The sequence below is a fragment of the Parasteatoda tepidariorum genome, chromosome 10, assembly GCF_982258835.1.
Source record: "Parasteatoda tepidariorum strain Cologne lab strain chromosome 10, Ptep-v5.0, whole genome shotgun sequence".
Taxonomy (NCBI): domain Eukaryota; kingdom Metazoa; phylum Arthropoda; class Arachnida; order Araneae; family Theridiidae; genus Parasteatoda; species Parasteatoda tepidariorum.
In genome coordinates this window covers 18,589,900-18,610,962 of record NC_141764.1, presented here as the reverse complement: position 1 = coordinate 18,610,962, position 21,063 = coordinate 18,589,900, and the positions used below count along the sequence as shown (strand labels likewise).

At 30.9% G+C, this 21,063-nt stretch overlaps 1 protein-coding gene across 3 annotated transcripts in view; it reads right to left on the bottom strand.

Moving 5' to 3' along the window:
* Nucleotides 1-8,823: 8,823 nt before the first annotated feature.
* Nucleotides 8,824-21,063, bottom strand: part of LOC147802195 (uncharacterized) — a 52,369-nt gene continuing 40,129 nt past the window's right edge. For 2 of the 3 annotated variants that reach the window (XM_087153653.1, XM_087153650.1), the window contains exon 2: nt 8,824-9,309. In XM_087153653.1, the coding sequence (XP_087009779.1) occupies nt 8,895-9,309 (415 nt within the window). In that variant the 3' untranslated portion in view covers nt 8,824-8,894. Of the gene's footprint in view, nt 9,310-11,222; nt 12,238-21,063 lie in introns of those variants that run through there. The other variant, XM_087153652.1, reaches the window with a different exon arrangement.

The following is a 21,063-nucleotide window of genomic DNA, read 5'->3' as shown; positions in this document are numbered from 1 at the left end:
CTATGTCATAAAAACCCAAATACTTTGAATGACTCACAAATATTGTGTGACATGAGCCCCTAAAAAGGATGGACTCACTGTTTTCGAAACAGAAAACTCTCCCGACTATGTCATAAAACCCAAATACTTTGAATGACTCACGAATATAATGTTCTACGAGCCTCCAAAAGGATGGACTCTGTTTGTGAAACTGAAATTCTCAATATTTTTCATAGAAGTGTGTCTCTTCTTTATTTGCATATTTGATAAGCTATAACTGATTTGTTAAATAATCATAAAAAATTTTAAAAAAATAATAATAAAAAAAAACAACAAAAAAACAGTGTTTCATTATTGATCTGCTTTATGTAATGCTACATGTAACCTGAAATCACTATGTTTTGATTAGAAATAACTTTCAAGGTACAAAAAATTAACTTCAATATTTAATACTTGTTTTATATGCACTTTTAGAATGTTTATTTCTTCTTAGCAAGTGAACTAGGGGAAGAAATGCGTTACACGGGTTTATGCCAGATTTATTGTATTTCATGTAAATTGAATTGAGTTGATGATAATAGTTGAAAATATTGTTTATTGGAATTACATGCATTTTTAGACTAGTGTGCTAAATTTAGACTTATAAACCTTTGTCAAATAGAAGGGCAGATAGCACAATAAGAAGGACAGCACGAAGATACATCAAGGGGAACAGCGGAATTCGAGCCTGCTACCTCCAAGCTTTGCACAGCGTTTGGCGGGCGATACTGCTCGGCCAGGGAGGTCCCTATGTTGAATAGAATCTGTGTTTTTCGTTTTTAAAGCTTGCAGGTAGCGGGTTCGAATTCCACTATTACCTAGGATGTATCTTTCTGCTCTTCTTCTCTGTATTGTGCTATCTGTCCTTCTATTTGACAAAGGTTTATGAGCCTTAATTGAGCACACAACCATCTTCTTATTCTTCTTTCAAATCCCCATTTCTAGCCTAGCTAGACAAGGTCCATGAGATTGTTCACCTACAAAAAGTCTTAAACAAGTAAGGGTCTTTCAATTAGGTCTTGTTTTAAAAGACCGAGGCAGTCCAGTAGATGTTCAGGGGATGCCTGGGCCGATACTACACACAACCATAAAAATGCATGTTGTATTAATAAATTTTAAAAAAATTCGTTTTTATCCTCTTATATATCATACAAGAAAGAACGTGGTACGAGGGTTGCAATTTATATTTCTGGCCTAATAATGAAAAAACAAATATGTAGGATCGAAATTGGTTTTATTGTTTTTCAAAATATTCTCCATCAATACACTTTTGCATGCGTTTGAACCAATTTTCAAAATACTTTTTACAGTCCGATTGAGGTAACTCCAAAACATGCGTTTTGAATGCATCAACCGCTTCTTCGGGGGTCGAAAATCGTTGTCCACGTAATTTATTTTTGATGTGTGGGAATAAGAAGAAGTCATTGGGTGCCAAATCAGGGCTGTATGGCGGATGACCCATCAGTTCGATCTTTCGCTGCGTCAGAAATGCCTTTGTTTGAGTCGATGTCTTAGAGCTCGCATTGTCATGATGAAGAATGATTCGCCTGTTCTTCTGCTTTTTTCGAATTTCTCCGATGACTTCTGGCAAACAAATGGTCGTGCACCATTCAGAATTGACCGTCCTGCGGCGTCCGGCTCATATGCATAGATCCATGATTCGTCACCTGTGTAGATGTTATACACAGCCTCTGATGTACCTTGAACGTATTTTTCCAACATTTACTTGCACCAATCGATACGAGCCTTTTTTTGAGCGTTTGTCAGATTATGCGGGATCCAACGCGAACAAATTTCTTTTACGCTCAAATGTTCATGCACTATTTTATTGATGCTAGTCATACTAATGTCCAAAGACGCCTCTATCTCACGGTACGTCACATGACAATCTTGCTTTATCAGTTTAAGCACAGCATCAATCTATTCTGGCATACCAACGGATTTTGGACGACCTGCACGGGATTCGTCCTGGATCGAACATCGACCACGATTAAATTCGTTGTACCAATTTTTTACAGTGCTGTAGGATGGCGCTTTATCGCTGAATAAAGAATTAAGTTCATCGAAGCACTCTTGTCTTGACAATCCACGTCGAAAGTTATGAAAAATAATGGCACGAAAATGTTCACGATTCAATTCCATTTTTTGAAAGAGAAGAACTTTTCAATATACTGTCAACAACACAAACGAATCGTAAATACAATGGTAATGAATATAATGGTAAATCGTCTGCTGAATTTATGTTTAAAAATATCAAACTTTCGATTAAAATCGTCTGCGGTCGCCTAGCAACACTTACTGTTGCCAAGGCCAGAAATAGAAATAGCAACCCTCGTAGTAATTCATTTAAGCCGCCCTCTGAACAATGTCCTATTGACTGTGGTCTAGGAATCATATCTGTAGATGCTCATCCGCCAAGCGCTTTAAAACGTGGAGGTAGCAGGTCCGAATTTCACTGAATATATAACTACGTTGTTCTTTTCAAATTGGTTTTTCTTTTCTTACTTACTAGGTAGATTGGTACTTTATTTATGTCGCATTAGAGCTGTTCAATGGGCTATTAGTAATGGTCTGGGAAACATCCCTAAGGATGATCCGAAGACATACCATCAAAATTTTGATCCGCTGCTTTGGTAGCCCGACGACCTGCACGCGATGTCTAGCACTTAACGGCAGAACAGTTCAATAAGGACCGATCTCGTATACCCTAGGTCCCTAAGCAGGCTGATCAAAGTGATCACACACCCGCTTACTGGCTGCAGACAGTGATGCTTTACTTCTTTGTTTTACTGGAAATCATATTTTTACAATCAGTCCTCTGCGGGACTTTTGCAGGTAGCAAAGTTTCTCATTGACGCATGCGCTCTCTGATTTAGTGAAATGCGCAGCCGAAGTGCGCATGCGCAATTGCTTGAAATCTTACGTACGGGCACTTACGTGAATTTGCAATCTCCCTAATAGCCAACCAATATTATCTGTATAAATATTTTCTGCCTTTATACTCTTGACTGTTAGAAGTTTAAAAATATAATCTGTAACTTAAATTTTATTAATGCTTCGTTGTAATTTCATGAGTTTTCGCATATCCCGTTCGAACGGTTCAAAATAGAAGGGTTTAAGCAAACTTCCTCTCTACTTTGAACAATACTTTCATTTTTATGCATATGCTTCTGTGAATGGCCGAGATTGGGGGTTGTTTACATCCACCAGTGAATGTTGACAATCACGGAGTCGCTTTGGTAAATGTCTGAAATATATACTAGGTCTAGTTAAGTGTTACTGCCCTATATACCTTACACTGATGTTTTTTTAAGGTTCATTGCCAGTTCCCGGTACTCCAAACACTTATATTTCTCCTAATCTACCCTCAGCAGGTATTAAAATATAGAATAAATATATTAATATCAACAAATAAATTAAAATCAGATTTAATAAATATTTCGGACATTCACCAAAGAGACTATGTAGTTGTTGGCATTCACCGGTGAAAGTCAGGAATAATGGTATTTAGCAAATATTTCGGACATACACCAAGCGACTACGTGAATGTTGACATTCACCGGTGAATGTCGACATTTTCGAGACTTCGGTCATTCACCGGTGAATGTCGACATTTTCGAGACTTCGGTCATTCACCGTAACATATATATATTCTTTGCACATTATATATTCTTTGGTGATATGATGTTCGTTTTAAAAATTTCGCTTGATTTCGGTTATTTTTATTTTTTATATCCTTCGTTGAACAGCCGACCCAATTTTGAGGTTACGACTGCTAATGTTCAACTCCGTAGCCTTGTAATATTGAACCGATCCAGAGAACAACGAAACACCGTTATCAGTACCCCCAGAGCTATTGATTTGATATGAGAACATGGAGGAGTTTGAAGAATGAACGACTTTTTTTATTATAATTATTTTTTTTAATTTTAATTGTATTTTTTGGACTATCGTCGAATGATATATCATGCGTGGACATTTAGAATTTTTTTTAAAAAAAACAGCTCCGCTCTAATAATCACGTGAAAATGCATGAATCTTATTATTTAATTTCTGCGACGAGCCGACCAGGTGGCCGAGTGGTTAGCGTGTCCGACTGCGGAGCCATTGGCCACGGGTTCGAATCCTGCTCAGGTCATGGATGTTTCTTTCTCTCTGTGTTCTATGTCTTTTCTCCCTTGTGTGAATGTAGCCCGCCCTATAAACGGGTTTGTGGTTGTGTGACGTGGGCGACGCTGCTCCACCGCCGTGGCTTCGCCACAGGTGCCCACTGGGAAATGAGAAGAGAGTAGCAGTTCTGGCATTTCTGTGGCCAATTGGACAAGCTCCAAGTGCCCGCCATTAAAAAAAAAATTTCTGCGACGAGAACACTGTTTTCTAAAGAGAAGCTTTGGTCTTAGGTAACATTTAGTTAGGTAATAAATATGAATAACAAATAATTCAAAGTTTTCGTATTTTGATCACTATTAATATTTTTAAAAAAATTAAAAGTCGAATTTTTAAAATTGCTAAAACAAAAATTTTTGTGTTGGATATCATTTACGAATCATTGGATATCCTTCTACTTTATAACCGTTGCTGAACAGCCAGCCCAATTTAGGGTTTTTTTTAGTTTATAACTAGCGGATTTGTATACTTATATGATGGAATTTGTATTTCAAATGATATTTAAAAGTCCTTTTATTTAAGCAAAAAATAAAAATCTTACATTTCCGCAGCCACATTGTTAAAGCTCCTATAAAAAGCAAATTGTACTACACGTGGCGCAGAAGTCACAAAGTTTGAATCTTTACAGAGATTGAATAAAGCGGAAACAACTTTTACTTCTGTCTTAAAGAAAATAAATAAAATCACAAGTTGAATCAGTCACACAGCAAATATGCTCAACTGTCATCAATTTAATAACATTCACTTGTTTATATGGATTTTTTTTCACTTATTCTTAAAAAAATTTATTAAATATTGTACATATAAGGTTAATATTTGGAAAATTAAATAATCAAATACAATTTTACTATAATGATTTAAATTTGCCATTTTTTTCTTAATTTATGAATCATTATAAAGAAAATTTTAGTAGTATGGCATTTTTGGAGTATTTAATACAATTCAGTGCAAAAATATTATCAATGAATTTTGAGAACTTTCATTTAAGTTAAGATCCACTTACTTCTAAAATAGTTGAAAATAAGCTTATTTTGCATACAATGTAACCTTTTCTAAAACAATTCATTACATTTCTTCAGCACTTGTTTGAAAGTCACTAGAATCACCATTCAACGAAATTATAAAGATTTGGTTTTCCCAAACATGTTCCAAAGGCCCATCTATTCGCAACATTTAGTCCTCCACTGAATTTACATAATTTACACAGTGTACCCAATTTTGAGTAGTTACGTTGCTCATGGCTTGTATGACAGTAATTTTTACATCATTTAATTTGAAAGTTTTATTTTCACTAGCAACATCACGCTCTTCTATCAATATCACTTTTCGGTCTTAATTTAGGTATCACTTTTTTTTTTAACCAATTTTAAAAATGGTTACCGTCCATTTATTCTTCACTTTTCTTTCCCTATAAATACATCTGCGTTAACTGAAACAAATCCTTTTTTGCTCCCAATGTAAATAATGTTCAGCCTTCTTCCTTTTCGTTCAGCTAAACCAACAGTTAAATTCGATGATGAAGCTTCATAGCTGGTCTTAATCGTTGTGTCTTGCCATGTTTTACTGGGGAAATGGCCTTCATTAAACCCGGTTTCCTCCAGGTCATATATTGGCACATTTTTCTTTTTGTATTCTTTAATACTTCGCAAATCATTTCTCCTCCACAAAAGTATATCATTCTTTTCTATAAGAGAAGATTGACTTTTTATTTTCTTGAAAGAAAAGTTAGTTCCATCAAAAATGCCTCCACGAGTCCTTTCTCCCAATACTTGATCTAAGAGTTCAAGAGCACCCTTGACTTCTGGGTAGGATTCAAAATTACAAGTCAGCGTAGTATAACATTAGTAGTTGTAAGGCCAAAAATAGGGTCAGCTGTTCAATGACGGTTATAAAATAAAGATACCAATCTGAAAATAACAAAGAAATCTTAAAAGATGTATAAAAAAAAATTCAATTTAGTTTAAAATTAACAATATACTATATTTATCTATACACTATTTTCAATATTTAACATTTTAAGACAAAAAAACAGAAATAATAATCAATGGTACTACGAAAAAAAATATTTTGTAATTATAAAGTTAACGCTGTTGGTTTGATTTTAAGTTTATTCTCAGAAATAAAACTGTGTCAGAATTAATGAAATACAGTAAAAAATTACAACAAAATATGAATTCAGTGGCATGCTGAGGCCACTGAGCTGAAACCTCCCCGAAACTTACTTAGCATCCTATGCTTATAATATAGAGATTTTATATTCCAAATACTCTCTTTTCTTCAAGAGTTCAATGAATGTACTGTCCATTTTAATATTCCATTTAAAACTCTCCAATCCTATTGATGTATTGTCTTATTATTTTTCTATTTGCTACTTGCCATATTCTTATTTTTATCTTTACTAATTCATATTGTTTTATTACGTTATTATTAATTCATATTGTTTTATTACGTTATTATTAATTCATATTGTTTTATTACGCTATTATTAATTCATATTGTTTTATTTCTATTATACCCAACCATACTGCTGTTATGTAAGCTTTATTCCTTACTATATTTTTTACTACCCTTATATTTTTTTACAACATTCTTACATCACTTTGTTAATCATATCAATTCCTATGATACTGCACCTGTTGCTGTAAAGTTTCAACCATCATGCAATATGTTATTGCTATCACATCCACTGTATTACTCCTATTTCATAAACTTCCCTCGTTTGTTTATTCAATAAATTGTTAAAAGTTGTGATCCTTCCTTCCCTCCGTTTGGAGTTGCAAAATATTGAATGCGGACGTTTTTGCGATGTTTATACCAGTTAGATTTCCAATTACCCAAAATTCTATTCTCTTTTTATCAAATTATTTTCGATCAACATTATTAGCTTTGTCCTAACCTTTATTTTATTTCGATCGAAGATGCGTTCCTTAGTTGCACAGGAACTCCGTTGCTTATAAGCAACATCTCTCGACCTTTGTTTAAACTGTTGGCTCTTTTACGATGCAATACACATAAAAAAAAATTTCAAGCTGGAAAAAATTTTAAAAAAATTTTTCAATACACATAAAAAAAAAATTTCAATTCAAGTTGGCATCTGGTATTCTCCACTGCTGACAGTAACAACGAACTAAAATATTTTCATTGATGAAATTCCAGAAATTGTAGCTTGAATTGAAGGCAAAGAACTGTCAAGTTGACATCCGGTATTTTTTATAAATATATTTTTAGAGGGAAGATTTTAAAAAAAGTATAAACTGAAAGGCTTTTCACTATTTTAATATTCAGCAAATACCTCAAGAAATCTTATGTGATTATTATTTAGCTCTTTATCATTTGACTTAAAAATAATTGAAATTAAATATTCGATAATCTCAAATTGCCAACCGGCCTTTGTAGGGGGCAGAGAACTGTCCCTGCATCAGAAAGGTTCTGGGTTCGAATCCCGGGCAAGGCATGGATGTTCTTTCCTTCTCTGTACTATCTGTCCTCACTGTGGGAGCGACGTTGGCCCGCCTAATATGGTGCCCCTGAAAGAGAGGCCAACAAAACCGCCCTGTATATGCCTGCATTGACAGATGTTAACACAGGTAGGCATTGGAGAAAAAAAATAATATTCTCAAATTTGTTAAATATGATGAATATAGGGACCATATATTAATAATTTGCAACAGAAATTTTTTTTAAAGGCACAATACTCATTGTGTTTCTTATTTCAGAATTATTGAATAAATTTTTTAAATATTTCATTAAAGAAATACTGAACAAAACTACAAATACTCATCTTGTAAATGTTTTTGATGAGTGTGTCATTTATAAATTTTTATTTAAATTTTAACTCATCGCAAATTCAATATTAAATTAATTTTTTATTCAATTGAATAAAATAATTATTTAATTTAAAAAATTAATATTCGAAGTCGGAACTCAATATTGAATATAGTTAATACTGTACACAATATTTTTTTTGTTGGCTAGCAAAATCAAGAATTGAGTTCTTTGTCAGAAACTTTTTATTTTCAAATGATGAAATAAAATGTTTTAAAGGGTTTTTCTCAATTTTGATAATTCTATACATACATATTAAAATGATAAACTTTCAACACGGAGAGGAAAGAAAAAAAAATTTTTTTAATGAGAAAAATTTTTTTTTAAGTGCTAAATATATTTTAAGTGCTTAAGAAAGGTACCTATTCTTTGTTGAAAATTTGGTTGCACTCCCTGTTGAAAGTTTCACTGTTAATATTCTCGACCTAAGAATCGAATCTCATTATTATTACATTTTCTACATACCATCGCATTTTTAGGTTCTTAAGTCTGATATGACTCTATTATTTTACTAATAGAATCAGATTTTACACACATTTAAGTGTACAATACTTCCCTGCTCATGTGCAAAAAATCACTTCTATCTATATTTTATATTCAAGCGATGCTCTGTATTATAAAACCTTCAAATAAAGCATTCCTGTTTTGAAAATTTATTTCCTACAAAATATTATAGCTAACATATCTTCTACGAAAGGAAAATTTCATTGTTTGTACAGCAATGTATCGCGGAGTTTTAATAATTTCCGAGGAAAAATGGAGAAGGTTTATCTTTGGTGTTGAGTCAAAACAATGCACAATTAACAATTGCGATTTACTTATTAGAATGAAATTTATTCTTCGAAATTACACAGCTTTTTCAGCTCTGCACAGGTAAAAAACTTTCAATGTTTCAAAAGAATATAATCTTTTAGAATCTTCGGAGCATCAAGCTGGTCAACACCACACGGAAGCTGAAGGCATGTCGCCAGCTGCCTACGAACGGAGCACCTTGAAAGATGGGCCAGAGATCTTGGTCCTCTGGGTGAGATGACGTTTTCCAACACATGGTTTGCATACCAATCCCATGCTGCAGTTAATCGATCAGATGCTTCGAATTCTTTGGCACTCTTTTTGAACTCTTCCTGACACAGGAATGGCTCTGTTATACTATTCCACAATAACTTCAGTGCGTAAGGTCCGGTAGTTGGTTTAATGAATTTGGACTTTATTAGAAAAAACAAACGCAGAGTTTGCAGTGCGCGGAGTGTTGTGGAGTTGTATTCACAGTCAAAGTCAAAATCAGTTGACGTAGACAATCTGTAACAGGAAAAAAATATAATTAAAAATTACTAAAATATAATGGGTTGGTGCAAATATAATGATAAGCTACAGTTGTCAAAAATTGATATTTTCACATCAAACAGTCCATTAGCAAAATTTTTTAGATAAATACTTTTCAAATTTATTCAACTTCCACCTGATAACGCACAATTTGAAAGTGTGGCTTATTATTATTTTATTTTATTGTCATCTTTTAAAGTGCAAAGAATATTATTAATAAATATAATAAATGAATATAATAAATATAATTGATGAAAAGAATATAATTAATTACAAAATATCTTATGGTAGTTCTTTATTAATCCTGATCTGCAGTAAAGTATTTTAATTCACAACCATCGTTGATCAGCCGACCCATATTTGAGTTTACGTCTACCAATGTTCAACTCTGTAACCATGTAACTTTGAACCCAATCCAGAAGACTAGGGAACTCCTGGATCAGTGCCCCCCCCGATGTATTGATTTGCTTTGTTAACTTGGAGGACTTTGTGACTCCTAGAGAATTTAGCATGCACCACTCACCATTTATACACTGGAATTCATCGGTCTGTTGGATTTGAACCCTTGTTCACACGAACACGTGTTCAACGCCTGACAGGCCTGCTGTATTAAATATTCCTTACTCAATTCAACTTTTATCTTAAATTTTATAAAGTAAAACAAGATAAATTTCTTCCGACTTTTTTTTTGAAAAGAAAGTGCATAAATAAATAAAAAATTAAATTTTAAATTCAGAAATAAGAATTAATATTATTGCTTTCGTGTCTGATCAGGAATAAATTGTATAGTTTGTCTATGTAAAAAAACTCCCCTAGCCATTCGTCTGGAGCGGTGGCAGTAACTATGGTTACAAGGCTTAACTATTTCATGTAGGGCTGCCGGATCATTATTTAAGACAGGTTTTGATTCAGGGAGTCGAGAGGAAGGAAATCAGAGGTGAAAGAAGCTCTCCTCCTTAGAATGCGGTATTTCTTGTCTCCATAGCAGCAGACGGTCTTTGACTTTCTATAGATAATTTAAAGGTTACTCTCATTCAAAAAATAAAGGAAGAAAAATAGGTAACACAATTAGTACTTCAAGATTGCTCTTATCTCGTCGAAACAAAATGGGAGTGACCATCACGATTAAATTTAAGCCACAGATTTAGATCGAGTTACACATGTTTAATAATTTAGTACTTCAACGTGAATGAAGATTAAAGACTTGCGGCCCACTGCTTTCAATAAACATTTGCACCTCTGCTTAAGGCTGCTGCTTTGTTAATAAAATTTAAATTTTCTTACTTATAATCAATTAAATTTACTTATTAGTAAATCTACTATTATTATTTTTTGTGATAATTTATTTTTTGAATAAAATTCAAAATAAATTTAATAATAAAATTATTTGTCAGTTATTTTTCCACACCCTGTAAGCAAATGGATTTTTCAGTCAAATCGAAAGATTACTTAATTCGAGTATAGTTAATAATAAAATTTATTTCACATGAATAGTAGTAATTGATAGAAATTATACGGATAACCTGCAAAACAAGTAAAGCAGAAATTTTTTTTTTTTAAAAACACGTTTCATTGTTTTTTTTTAATTTTAATTACAATATTTTAAATACTGTAATAAAAAAAACATGTGTATCTGGTAAATAACGACATTTTGTGGAAAAAAAACACTTTTGCTGATATTTGGTGATTACGTGGATAACCGTAAATTAAGCAGTTTTCCACGATTTTGGCCAATTTGTAGGGTTTTTGCATTTGATATAAAAAAATAATAAATGGTACTAAAAATTATCTATAGAATATTTCACAATTTCATACTCTCAGCAATTTGAGATGAAGAACAATAGTTTAACAGACAGAAAATAATTAAATAGAGAAATAATAATACTTACAGGAACAATGAAAACTGCAAACAAAAACCACTCTCTATTGACATGTTCTCTATCTTTCCAAATTTGATTAATGGAATAATAAATTCAGCGTGTTCATATATAAACAAATTAAATGAAGTGTAAGATCCGCTGTCTACTTTTTCCCATAACACCAATATATCTAGTTTAAGTTCGTTTGCTGCTCTAAATATATCTTCTAACACACAAACCTCATCGTCAGTCAGAAAATCAGACAGGTTATAATATCGATCTGTGCTAAGCAATCTCAAAAGTTCGAGAAATACACTCTGGTGAACGCGAAATTTAGATGAAAGCCTTAAAAGTTCTTTCATTATCATACTAAAAGGACGGATAGGTAAAAGATAGCGAGCCTCTTTGTAGATTTCAATCGCTTTAATATAAAACTTCAGAGCAGACGATAAATACCGACTGCATTGGTTTTCTTCGTGGAATTCAATCAGAAGGCGGCCACACCAAACTAATCTCTTGTAAGGTGACCCAACACGACGAAAAAGTTTTCTCAAAATTTTAGTTGATGAAAAGTCGTCATCACATGTTGGTACCATTATGGTTTCTATTCGAAAAGAATCACTGGAAAATAATCTCAACCCACCAATATTTTCTTCAATATATCTCTCCTCATCTTTAGAAAAAACAGTATCCTCCTTTTCAAGCCCGCAACGGCAAATCATTCCATTTGGAGCATTTTTTTTCAGATGGAACGCTTTGAAAACAAGCGAGAAATCGCGATAACCCACGCTTGTTGCAGCCATTATATAAATAAATTTCCGAAGGAAAATAAATTTCAAACGCGCTTCGAAATTTCAATTTGGAACTACTTCTACAATTGCTACAAATTGTTACTTCTTGAAAGAAACCACCAGGTGACCAAGGGCGGCGCCAGTAGGGGGTCAGGGGGGGGGCTGGATACCCCCGTCGGGCATGGCCAGCCCCCCCATCGGGAAAAATTTAAAGTCTCGTCGGGAAAATAGTCTGGTCACATTTTTTTTCTAAAAAATGTCAAAAATTCATTTACAAATGCCTAATAAAAATTTTTGTAGTTGACTTTTTATTTATTTATTTTTAAGAATTAGTAACAAAATTTAGAAAAATATATTGTAAATTCTATGTAATTGTAGTTTCACTGCACTACTCCTAACTTTGCTCATACATTGTTAAACTAGAGTCCGGATGCGATTAGACATGGTTGAAATTGAAGACTTTTTGAAGACCCATAGAAATCCTTTCCCCTCAAACACATCTTGATTTTCTTGGAAACTTATCTTTCAAACTGCTATTCTTTTTTCTCGAGAACTGAGGAGGGGATAGATAATCACCCCTCTTTACTGAGAGAATAACTGACAAAAGCCTGAGGGACAGAGAGAGAGAGGCAGGTCCTCTTTACAAATTCTTTTTTATGTAACATGTTTATTAATGGTTTATGGGATCACATAATTGTTTTGTGAAATTTTCAAGCAAAATGAAAGTAAAAGAATAAAATAAAAAAAGTTCAGTTTTAATTTTTTCATTTTTTTAATATTTTTAGATGAGGAAAATCATTTACTTTTTCGGATTCAAGGTTTATATTTTAATCAACGCATTAAATAAGCAGTCGGAAAAAAAAGAAAAACAAACATTAACAAAATATTTGTAATTTATTTTAATTTTTTTGGCATATTTAATTTATTATTTTTTTTTTATCATTTTCTTAGTAGTAAAAAGATTGTTGATTGATTCAGAGAAACAATTAAACTGTTCGTATTCAATATCTTAAAATATATATTAATCAACATAACAGATTCTCATTGACTTATTTTATGTACAGTGTATGAAATGGAAAAAGGGAACACCTTGATTAACTTTTGATTTAATCGTATATTCACGTATAAAGAGTCAATACCATATTTTTACGAAAAAGAGCACTAAAGCTCATTTTGTTCAGGATAAACATGCAAGTTTGTCAAAAGTTTAGTTTTAGGTTTTTAATTTTCAAACTGCGGAAACAGCCGCAATCTGGAAGATGATAGTGTCCAAAGTTATGGCAAAGAGAGAGATGGAAAGTTTGGGTCCTTTAATTTTAACTTCATACTTCGATTATTGCGCATTATCTCGAGAACTTCTTGAGTGTATTGAAAAATGTATACATTAAATTACAAAAAAAAAAAGAAAAAAAAATTATGCACAAATTTTTAAGCAAAAATAATTTTAAATAATTATTTGTTATTTTTTACTAGTTTATTAAATAATAATAAATATATTGAATTGCATGTTCTACATATTTTTACATCCTTTTAATTTCAAAACACAAACTTTCAGAGCAATCGATCGATTAGTTTCTGAGTTCAAATTTTAAAAACGTCGGTTTGTTTAAATTTCATTTATCTTTAATTATTCAATCAATTTTATTCAAATTTTGTATTTTACAATTTAAAATTACCTTCCACAAAATAATATAAAAATTTGTATATCTTGCTATTTTATTTTATTCTATCCGTCGTTGAACAGCTGACCTAATTTTCGGGTTTACGACTACTAAAGTTTAACTCCGTAGCCTTGTAATTTTGAACCAGAGCCATTTTTAAGGATGGGCTCATTGGGCCCTGTCCCAGGGCCCCGAGTTCTGATGGGGCCCCCGAAAAGTCTAAAATCTCATTGCATTAATTGTCTTTTTTTTTTTTTTTTTTTTTTTAAAATTTTAACTCATTTATTATTTATAACTCAAGAGGGCCACCAGATCCCACTTTTTTTAAAGTTTTATTCAGAGATTTATTCAGATTATTTTTTCTTTTTTACATAGTTGGATGCTTTTCAAAATCTAATCGAAGTGCTTACAAACATAAAATAATTGTTATTCTTCACTTTTCTAACCAAAAGAGCAATAAAACGCTTTTCTACTGATGAAAATATCCCCACTTTCGTAGCTACCACCCACAGAGTTGTTAAATAGCCTCCTCACTTTACACTGTTGATATTGCCTAGGGCCTCTTTTCTCCTAACTTCGGAAATATCAGATATCCACAGAAACACCCTTTTGTTTGATTTCTGGTCATAAATTTCTAACAAGAAAACATTTCTAGGGCTGTAGATAGGGGGAGGGTCTTGTTAGAATCTGTCTTGAGATTTCCATACTGTCCTTAAATTGGGACTCGTTCAATTCGAATTTTTCTCTCTTACAAAATTCAGAAGATATTTTTTCAAATTGATTATAAAAGCTTTTCTTTCCTTTAATCATCCTAAATGTTTCAACTAGCATAATTGTTTACTTTATTTAATTATTGTAGCTGATTTAATTCTGTTATTTTTCAAATCAATCGTAAGAGAATGAAATAGGAATTTCTATATCAACTTTTTGTAGGATATTAAGAAGACATAAATCTTTCACATGGTGGTAAGCAAATGTTTCTATTAAATCAATTTTGGTAAATCAATCAAAACGTGAAAGATTTGAGCAGTTTTTTATATATACATTGAGATTTTTTTGTTTTGTTTATTTATTTAAATGGCGGGCCACTATTTAATGGTAGACGGAAAAAAAGGTCCCGGAAATAAAGGTACGGAAAAAAAGGTCCCGGAAAAAAAGGTACCTGGAAAAAAAGGTACGGAAAAAAGGGTCCCTGGAAAAAAAGGTCCCGGAAAAAAAGGTCCCGGTAAAAAAGGTACCTCCATAGGGAAAATCTGTAGGGATATTTCCCCTCTCGCTTTCTGGGCAACATGAATGCTTCTCGCTGTTTCAATGAATATTCTTTTTATCTGTAATAATTCAGATTAGATCATTGAGGTAACGAGAAGGGTAAGGGGGGGGGGGCACTTATAGGCTGGTTGTATTACGCTTTTTTTTTAATTTTATTTCACTTATTTATTCTTCTTTGATTATTTTTTAAGGCAGGAAGATACAATTTAAATTTTTCAATAATATTTTACTTTTTTTAAAAAAATTTTTAAGCGAAAAATGTGTTATTTTCTATTTTAAATTATATTTTGTGAAGAAGTTGCTAATGTGGGACTTAAAGTAGCCAATCGGGGAAGTTGGGAGGATTTATGTGTTGGATGGTTATTCGTGATTGGAGGTGTAAGTATTGGTGCCTTTTAATTAGAGTAGCGGTATTTCTTTTTTTTATAAGCTGGGTATGTTTAATTTCTCTATTTATTTTATTTTTTTAGGGCAAGATTTAATATAAAATATGCTATTTTTTTTTCATTTTAAATGATATTTTTTGAAAAGGGTGTTGATATTTAGATGAGCCGATTAAGGAGGGTGGGTGGATTTCTGTGTTGGATGTTTATTCTTTAATTGTGGAGAAAGGAAAGTATTGCTCTTTTTTTAATTAGAGTCACGATATTTCTTTTCTTAGAAGCTGGATGTATTTAATTTATTTATTTATTTTATTTTTCTAAGGGGAAGATGCATTTTAATATGTTTAATGTAAAAGATGTTATTTTTTTATTTTAAATGATAAATTGGAAAGAGGGTATAGATATTCATATTAGCCGATTGAGGAAGGTAGAAGGACTTTTGGGTCGGATGCATTTTTTCTTTCTTTTTATAAGATTTTAAATTGTTATAAGAGGTTTCGTCTTTTATTTATTTATTTATAGGTTTTTTATTTCTTATAAGAGATACGTTTATCTCTATTAACTTATTTTATTGTCGAAAATTCTGATTCGGATGGTTGGTGTCATGGAAATATTTTAAGTTCATATTAATTGATATTTAGTTTTGCTAATTGAGGTAAAGGAGAAAGAACATTTAAGCACAATGTTACTTTTTTCCCCTTCCTTTATATGATAAAAAGACTATTTAAATTTTTTTTTGTTGTTTCTGTTACAGAATGTGTGTTATTCTTTATTTAACTAATGGTTTATAGAAGTAGTTGACAGGACGCTAACGTTATGAATAGTTTTCTTGCCGTTTCATAATTTTGATTCAGATTCGTTAATTAGTGCAAGTAGGAGGAGGAGGGATTTGCTGCAAGAAATTTTTTTCATTACTAAGAAGGAGTTTCTTAAACTAGATATTTTTTTGTTAAATATATTTCTTTTCTTAATTAAACAAGGAATTTTTTAAAACATATGTCAGTTTTTAAGTAATTAGTGGAGATACAATTCTCTGCAAAATTGTTTTCACCCTATTTTAACAGTTATGATTCATTTATTTTGGTAAAATGAGGAGTCTTTTACCAGATAGGTAGTCTTTTAAGGGATTATTTTAATACTGAATTTTATTAAGAATATTTTTTTGTTAATACATTTCATTTTAACACAGTTAAGATTTAATTTAAGATTTCGGCATAAAAAAAATTTAATTTCAAAGAACTTATTCAAACACGCGTTATTTTGCGCTGATAAATGACATTAAATAGCCTGTAACACATTTCTCAGCTATTTTTAGGAAATATATAAGTAAATTTCGCTTTGTTTAAAATCTATTATTTATTATTATTTCTGTTAAGAAATAATAATAAATAATAGACATTTCTGTTCTGTTATGTCTATTTTTATTCAGTTTTAAATTTTTTTTTTTATTTCATTAAAGACGGTTTTATTTTTAATTCTTTTTAAAAACAGCATTCATGAAACTACATTTTTTAATAAAAAATCACTTTCACTATGCACTTTCATTATCAGAGAAATGTTTTTAAAAGGACGATTCTGTTATAATGGTCTAAAACAGGGGTTTCCAACTTACATGAGGCCGCGGGCCACAATTAAAAATTCAAATCAAATGGTGGGGCCACAACTTTATCAAAATTTTATGAAGGACTTTTTCATGTTTGAAAGAACATTAAATATTATTGTCAGATTTTTAATAAGTTGTACAAAACAAAAGTATTGAATTACAAATTAAAATAAGAAGTGGATTTTTAGAAATATTTAATTCTTATTAATAATATTTTTAAAAATATTAAATAAATAATAAAAATTCGGGCTACAATAACTTAGGTTTTTATTAAAACTTACATAGTAGCACACAAAATATTCAATGAGAAAATTGATATTTGTCTGCTACAACCACCAGAGAATAGATATTTACATTTAAAATTTACAAATGTGTGTGCAAATATTTTCGTCCAAAATGAGTGGTCTCAAAAAGTTAAATCGGATAATTTCTTCGAGAAAATTTCTGATACGCACATGCTAAATTATATTAACAAAATACAAAAAGAAATGAAATAAAATAGAGCTACATAGATGATTATTTTTGCATTTGAATAAATATTTTCCTGGGTGTAAAACCTGAGAAATAAATTTTTTTGCACAATTGGTATGTTAAATTTCACAGATACGAAGAAATTAGGTTTTTATTAACGAGAAAAGCATTTTAAACTCATATTGATTCTTTACGAAAATTGTCCGCAAAAAAATGACAACTAGTAAAGTTTAGTCCGCGGGCCACAAAAAAAGGCTTCGCGGGCCGGATGCGGCCCCCGGGCTGCCAGTTGGAAACCCCTGGTCTAAAACAAATATCATTTTAACAAAGTGAATAATATATATTATAAATCAATGATTATCAAATTCAATAAGGTATGTTACAGATTGAATCATGTTAGATGCACTGAAGTGTGCCTTTACCAAAAAACAAGCATTTGTGGCTATATTAAAATTTTTGCAAACAAAAGGAAATTGGTGTTATAAAAAAGGAAAGATGTTTATGTACTTTTTTGTGAGTCTACTGCTAGAATCAGTGCATTTCATTAATCTTGTAAATTTCTGAAGATAGCAATTACTTTGACGTATGTGTACATTAGTGTACTGCAAATGGATGTCCTTGAGGTTTCTTGAATACACCTACAAGAATAAGAGGGGGTTTCACTCTAACAACCCTTTCAACCTTTTTCTAAGAATGTTTCAGCCATTCTTTGTATTTCAGTTTTTCATTCTTTGTCATTCTTTGTATTTCAGTTTCCAGCAAATCAAAGCTGGAGTGCATATCGCACATAGAAAAAAGAGGAGCTATGAAACTCTTCAAAAAAGGTTGAAAACACTTTGCGTTAAGTTTTTAAACCAAAATCTAGACATCCCAGAATTTTTAAGTTCAATAGCTAATAATCTAAGAAAGAAAAACATGTAAATTTAAAAACTAACTAAATTTAAAACCCCTAAAAACTCAAAATTGTCAACATACAAAATTTTCATTCATTTCCAATTTCATATTAAAATCTGTATTCATTACTTTAGCTTATTAATTTTTTTGAATAGCTAAAAATGATACTACATGGCAGTTTTAAATAAAGCAAATTTTATACTTAAATATTCCTAAATGTAAGTTTTTAATTTTCTTTAACATCTAAAAGACATACCATTTAAAAAATTTATGAGATATTTTAACGATGATATGTAATACCTTTTTTGCAGAGTTTCATAGCAATGAACTATTTATGTTTTTGTATATTGTATATTTGTGAATTTGTATATTTTAAACATCGAAATCGTCATTATTTTACAAAAAAATAAAAAATTTTCCTCTAATGTATTCCAATCAAGTTATTTTTTAATTTTCTTGTGCTTTCAAAAAATAATGTCATAAAAAATGATGTTTATAAATATATTGTTGTAAGCAGAAACAAAGTTCTCCATATACGTCTAAGCTGAAGTTTTTAGAGGAATAGTTAAAAAAGTTGTCAACTACGTCATAAAAGGTTTGTGATATATTTTATTTTAAATTGAAAAAACTGATCTACTTATAAAACACATCTTATTTAATTCAACTTTATAAATATTAAAATAATTTAAATCCAATGAAAATGTAATAAAAATAATTACATATTTCAGGCAATATTACTGTATTATAAATTACTTTCTAGCAAATGCATGATGGATGCAAAATTTTTGTCCAAACTAATTGGAAATTGAATATAAATGAATCATAAAAAAAATAAAGAAAAATGCGTGGAAAAAAAATCAAGCATACTAATTTTTTTTAATTTACTTATTAAAAAAGCAATCCTACTTTAATGAATGGTTTCTTTTTTTCTGGAAATTTCATAATTACAAATTAAAATATGTAAAAGACCAGATATTATAATACATATATACATTAAATGACTAATATATATTTAAGTATTAAAATAACATTCGATTCAATACGAAACAATGATATTTTTAAGAAAACCAGCTGACTTAAATCATGATTAAATCAATGAAATCCTGCTAAAAATATTCAATAAGGTTTGCTTCAGATAAGTTTCCAGCATTTTGATTCTAATTTGCTCTTAAATATAGTACATTGAATAAATGTTAATTGTGAATGTAAATAAATGTGAAAAAAAATTCATTAATTATAATACTACGTTGTAATGCAACGTTAAATAACCTTTTACGCTTCAATTAGTAAATTAATTACTAAAGATGTAAAGTAATTAAAATGATAGTTGTTACTGTTTAGATAATTTTTTAAGTTGTTCTTATTGCCAATTAAATAAATAAGAATTATTATCTATTTAAAGAGAGAAAGAAACGAATAACACTACCATTACCACCAATCAAATGCCAGAGCCGGCGGGTCAATATGAAGATGCACTCAGTTCGCACTGATCACAGTACTAATGTAAAATATCCTCTGTGGAAGACAGATTATGGGTTAGAGTTCTCTTGCCGTCAGTCTAACCGTGGATGGTTTTCGTGGTTTACACTATATGTAACGCACATGCTTTTAAGTTCCATTGAAAAGTCCCCACGAAGGCAAATTTCTCCCAATGCTTGATCTAGGAGTTCTCTTTGTCTTCTGGGTTGAGTTCACTTTTATAAGACTACGTAATTGAACATTAGTAGCCTTTTAAAAGCAATTAAGACATTACAAATATTTATAATTTTTAACAAATTTTAAAAAATAATCGAAAATAATTTTTAGATTTATTCACTAAAATAATGAAAATAAAAAGTCACTAACAGAGAAAAAATCTTTAAGAGAAATGGCACCGAAAATTGAAGTTTTTAAAACCCAAAATATAAAAAAGAAAAATATGCTCTCGAATTCGATAGCAAATGATATTTAAACATTAACCAGATAGTGGATATAGAATGCTCCGCCTTGTTTATTGCAATATCTTTTTAGATAAATTATAATTTTGTCATATTTTAGGGTTTAAATTATAAATTCAATAGTTAGGGGATATTATGTTTTAATAAATCAAAAACTTTTTCTAAACTTCATTTTTTCCCCCAATATCGTAAACAAGAGGTGGAAAACAGTGGGTCAAGTAAGACCGTCAATGCATAAACCGATTCACAAACATGCCATTGGTTAACTGAAACGGTTCTGTGCTATGTTATCAATTGTAACTTATCACAAAATAAAAAAAAAAAAGCGAAAAATGAAAGAAAATGACACCTGTCAAAAAATACCTGTCAAAAAATTTCTATTAGAAGCGTTATAAGCGAAACACATTAATTTTACTCCCCCTCCCCTAAAAGTTTCATGTAGCCTGATAACACTTTTTCAATAGATAAGAGTCAAGATTCCCGGTAGAATCATGATCTTAGAAAATAAATAAACAATTTTATTGAACATTTTCATATTTAATTAACTTTTTAAGAATAAATGCATAAATAAGAAACCAAAGTTGGATAAAAAGCTCTTTGAACACGCGCGACACGAAAAAAAACATGCACGGAACAGCAAAAAGCGCTTCAATCCAATCTTCTCACTTAAAATATTTTCCCCTACAGAACTTTCCCTACACAGGTACCTTTTTTACCGGGACCTTTTTTTCCGGGGACCTTTTTTTCCGTACCTTTTTTTCCGGTACCTTTTTTTCCAGGTACCTTTTTTTCCGGGACCTTTTTTTCCGTACCTTTTTTTCCGGTACCTTTTTTTCCTAGAATCCTATTTAATTCCCTCTTT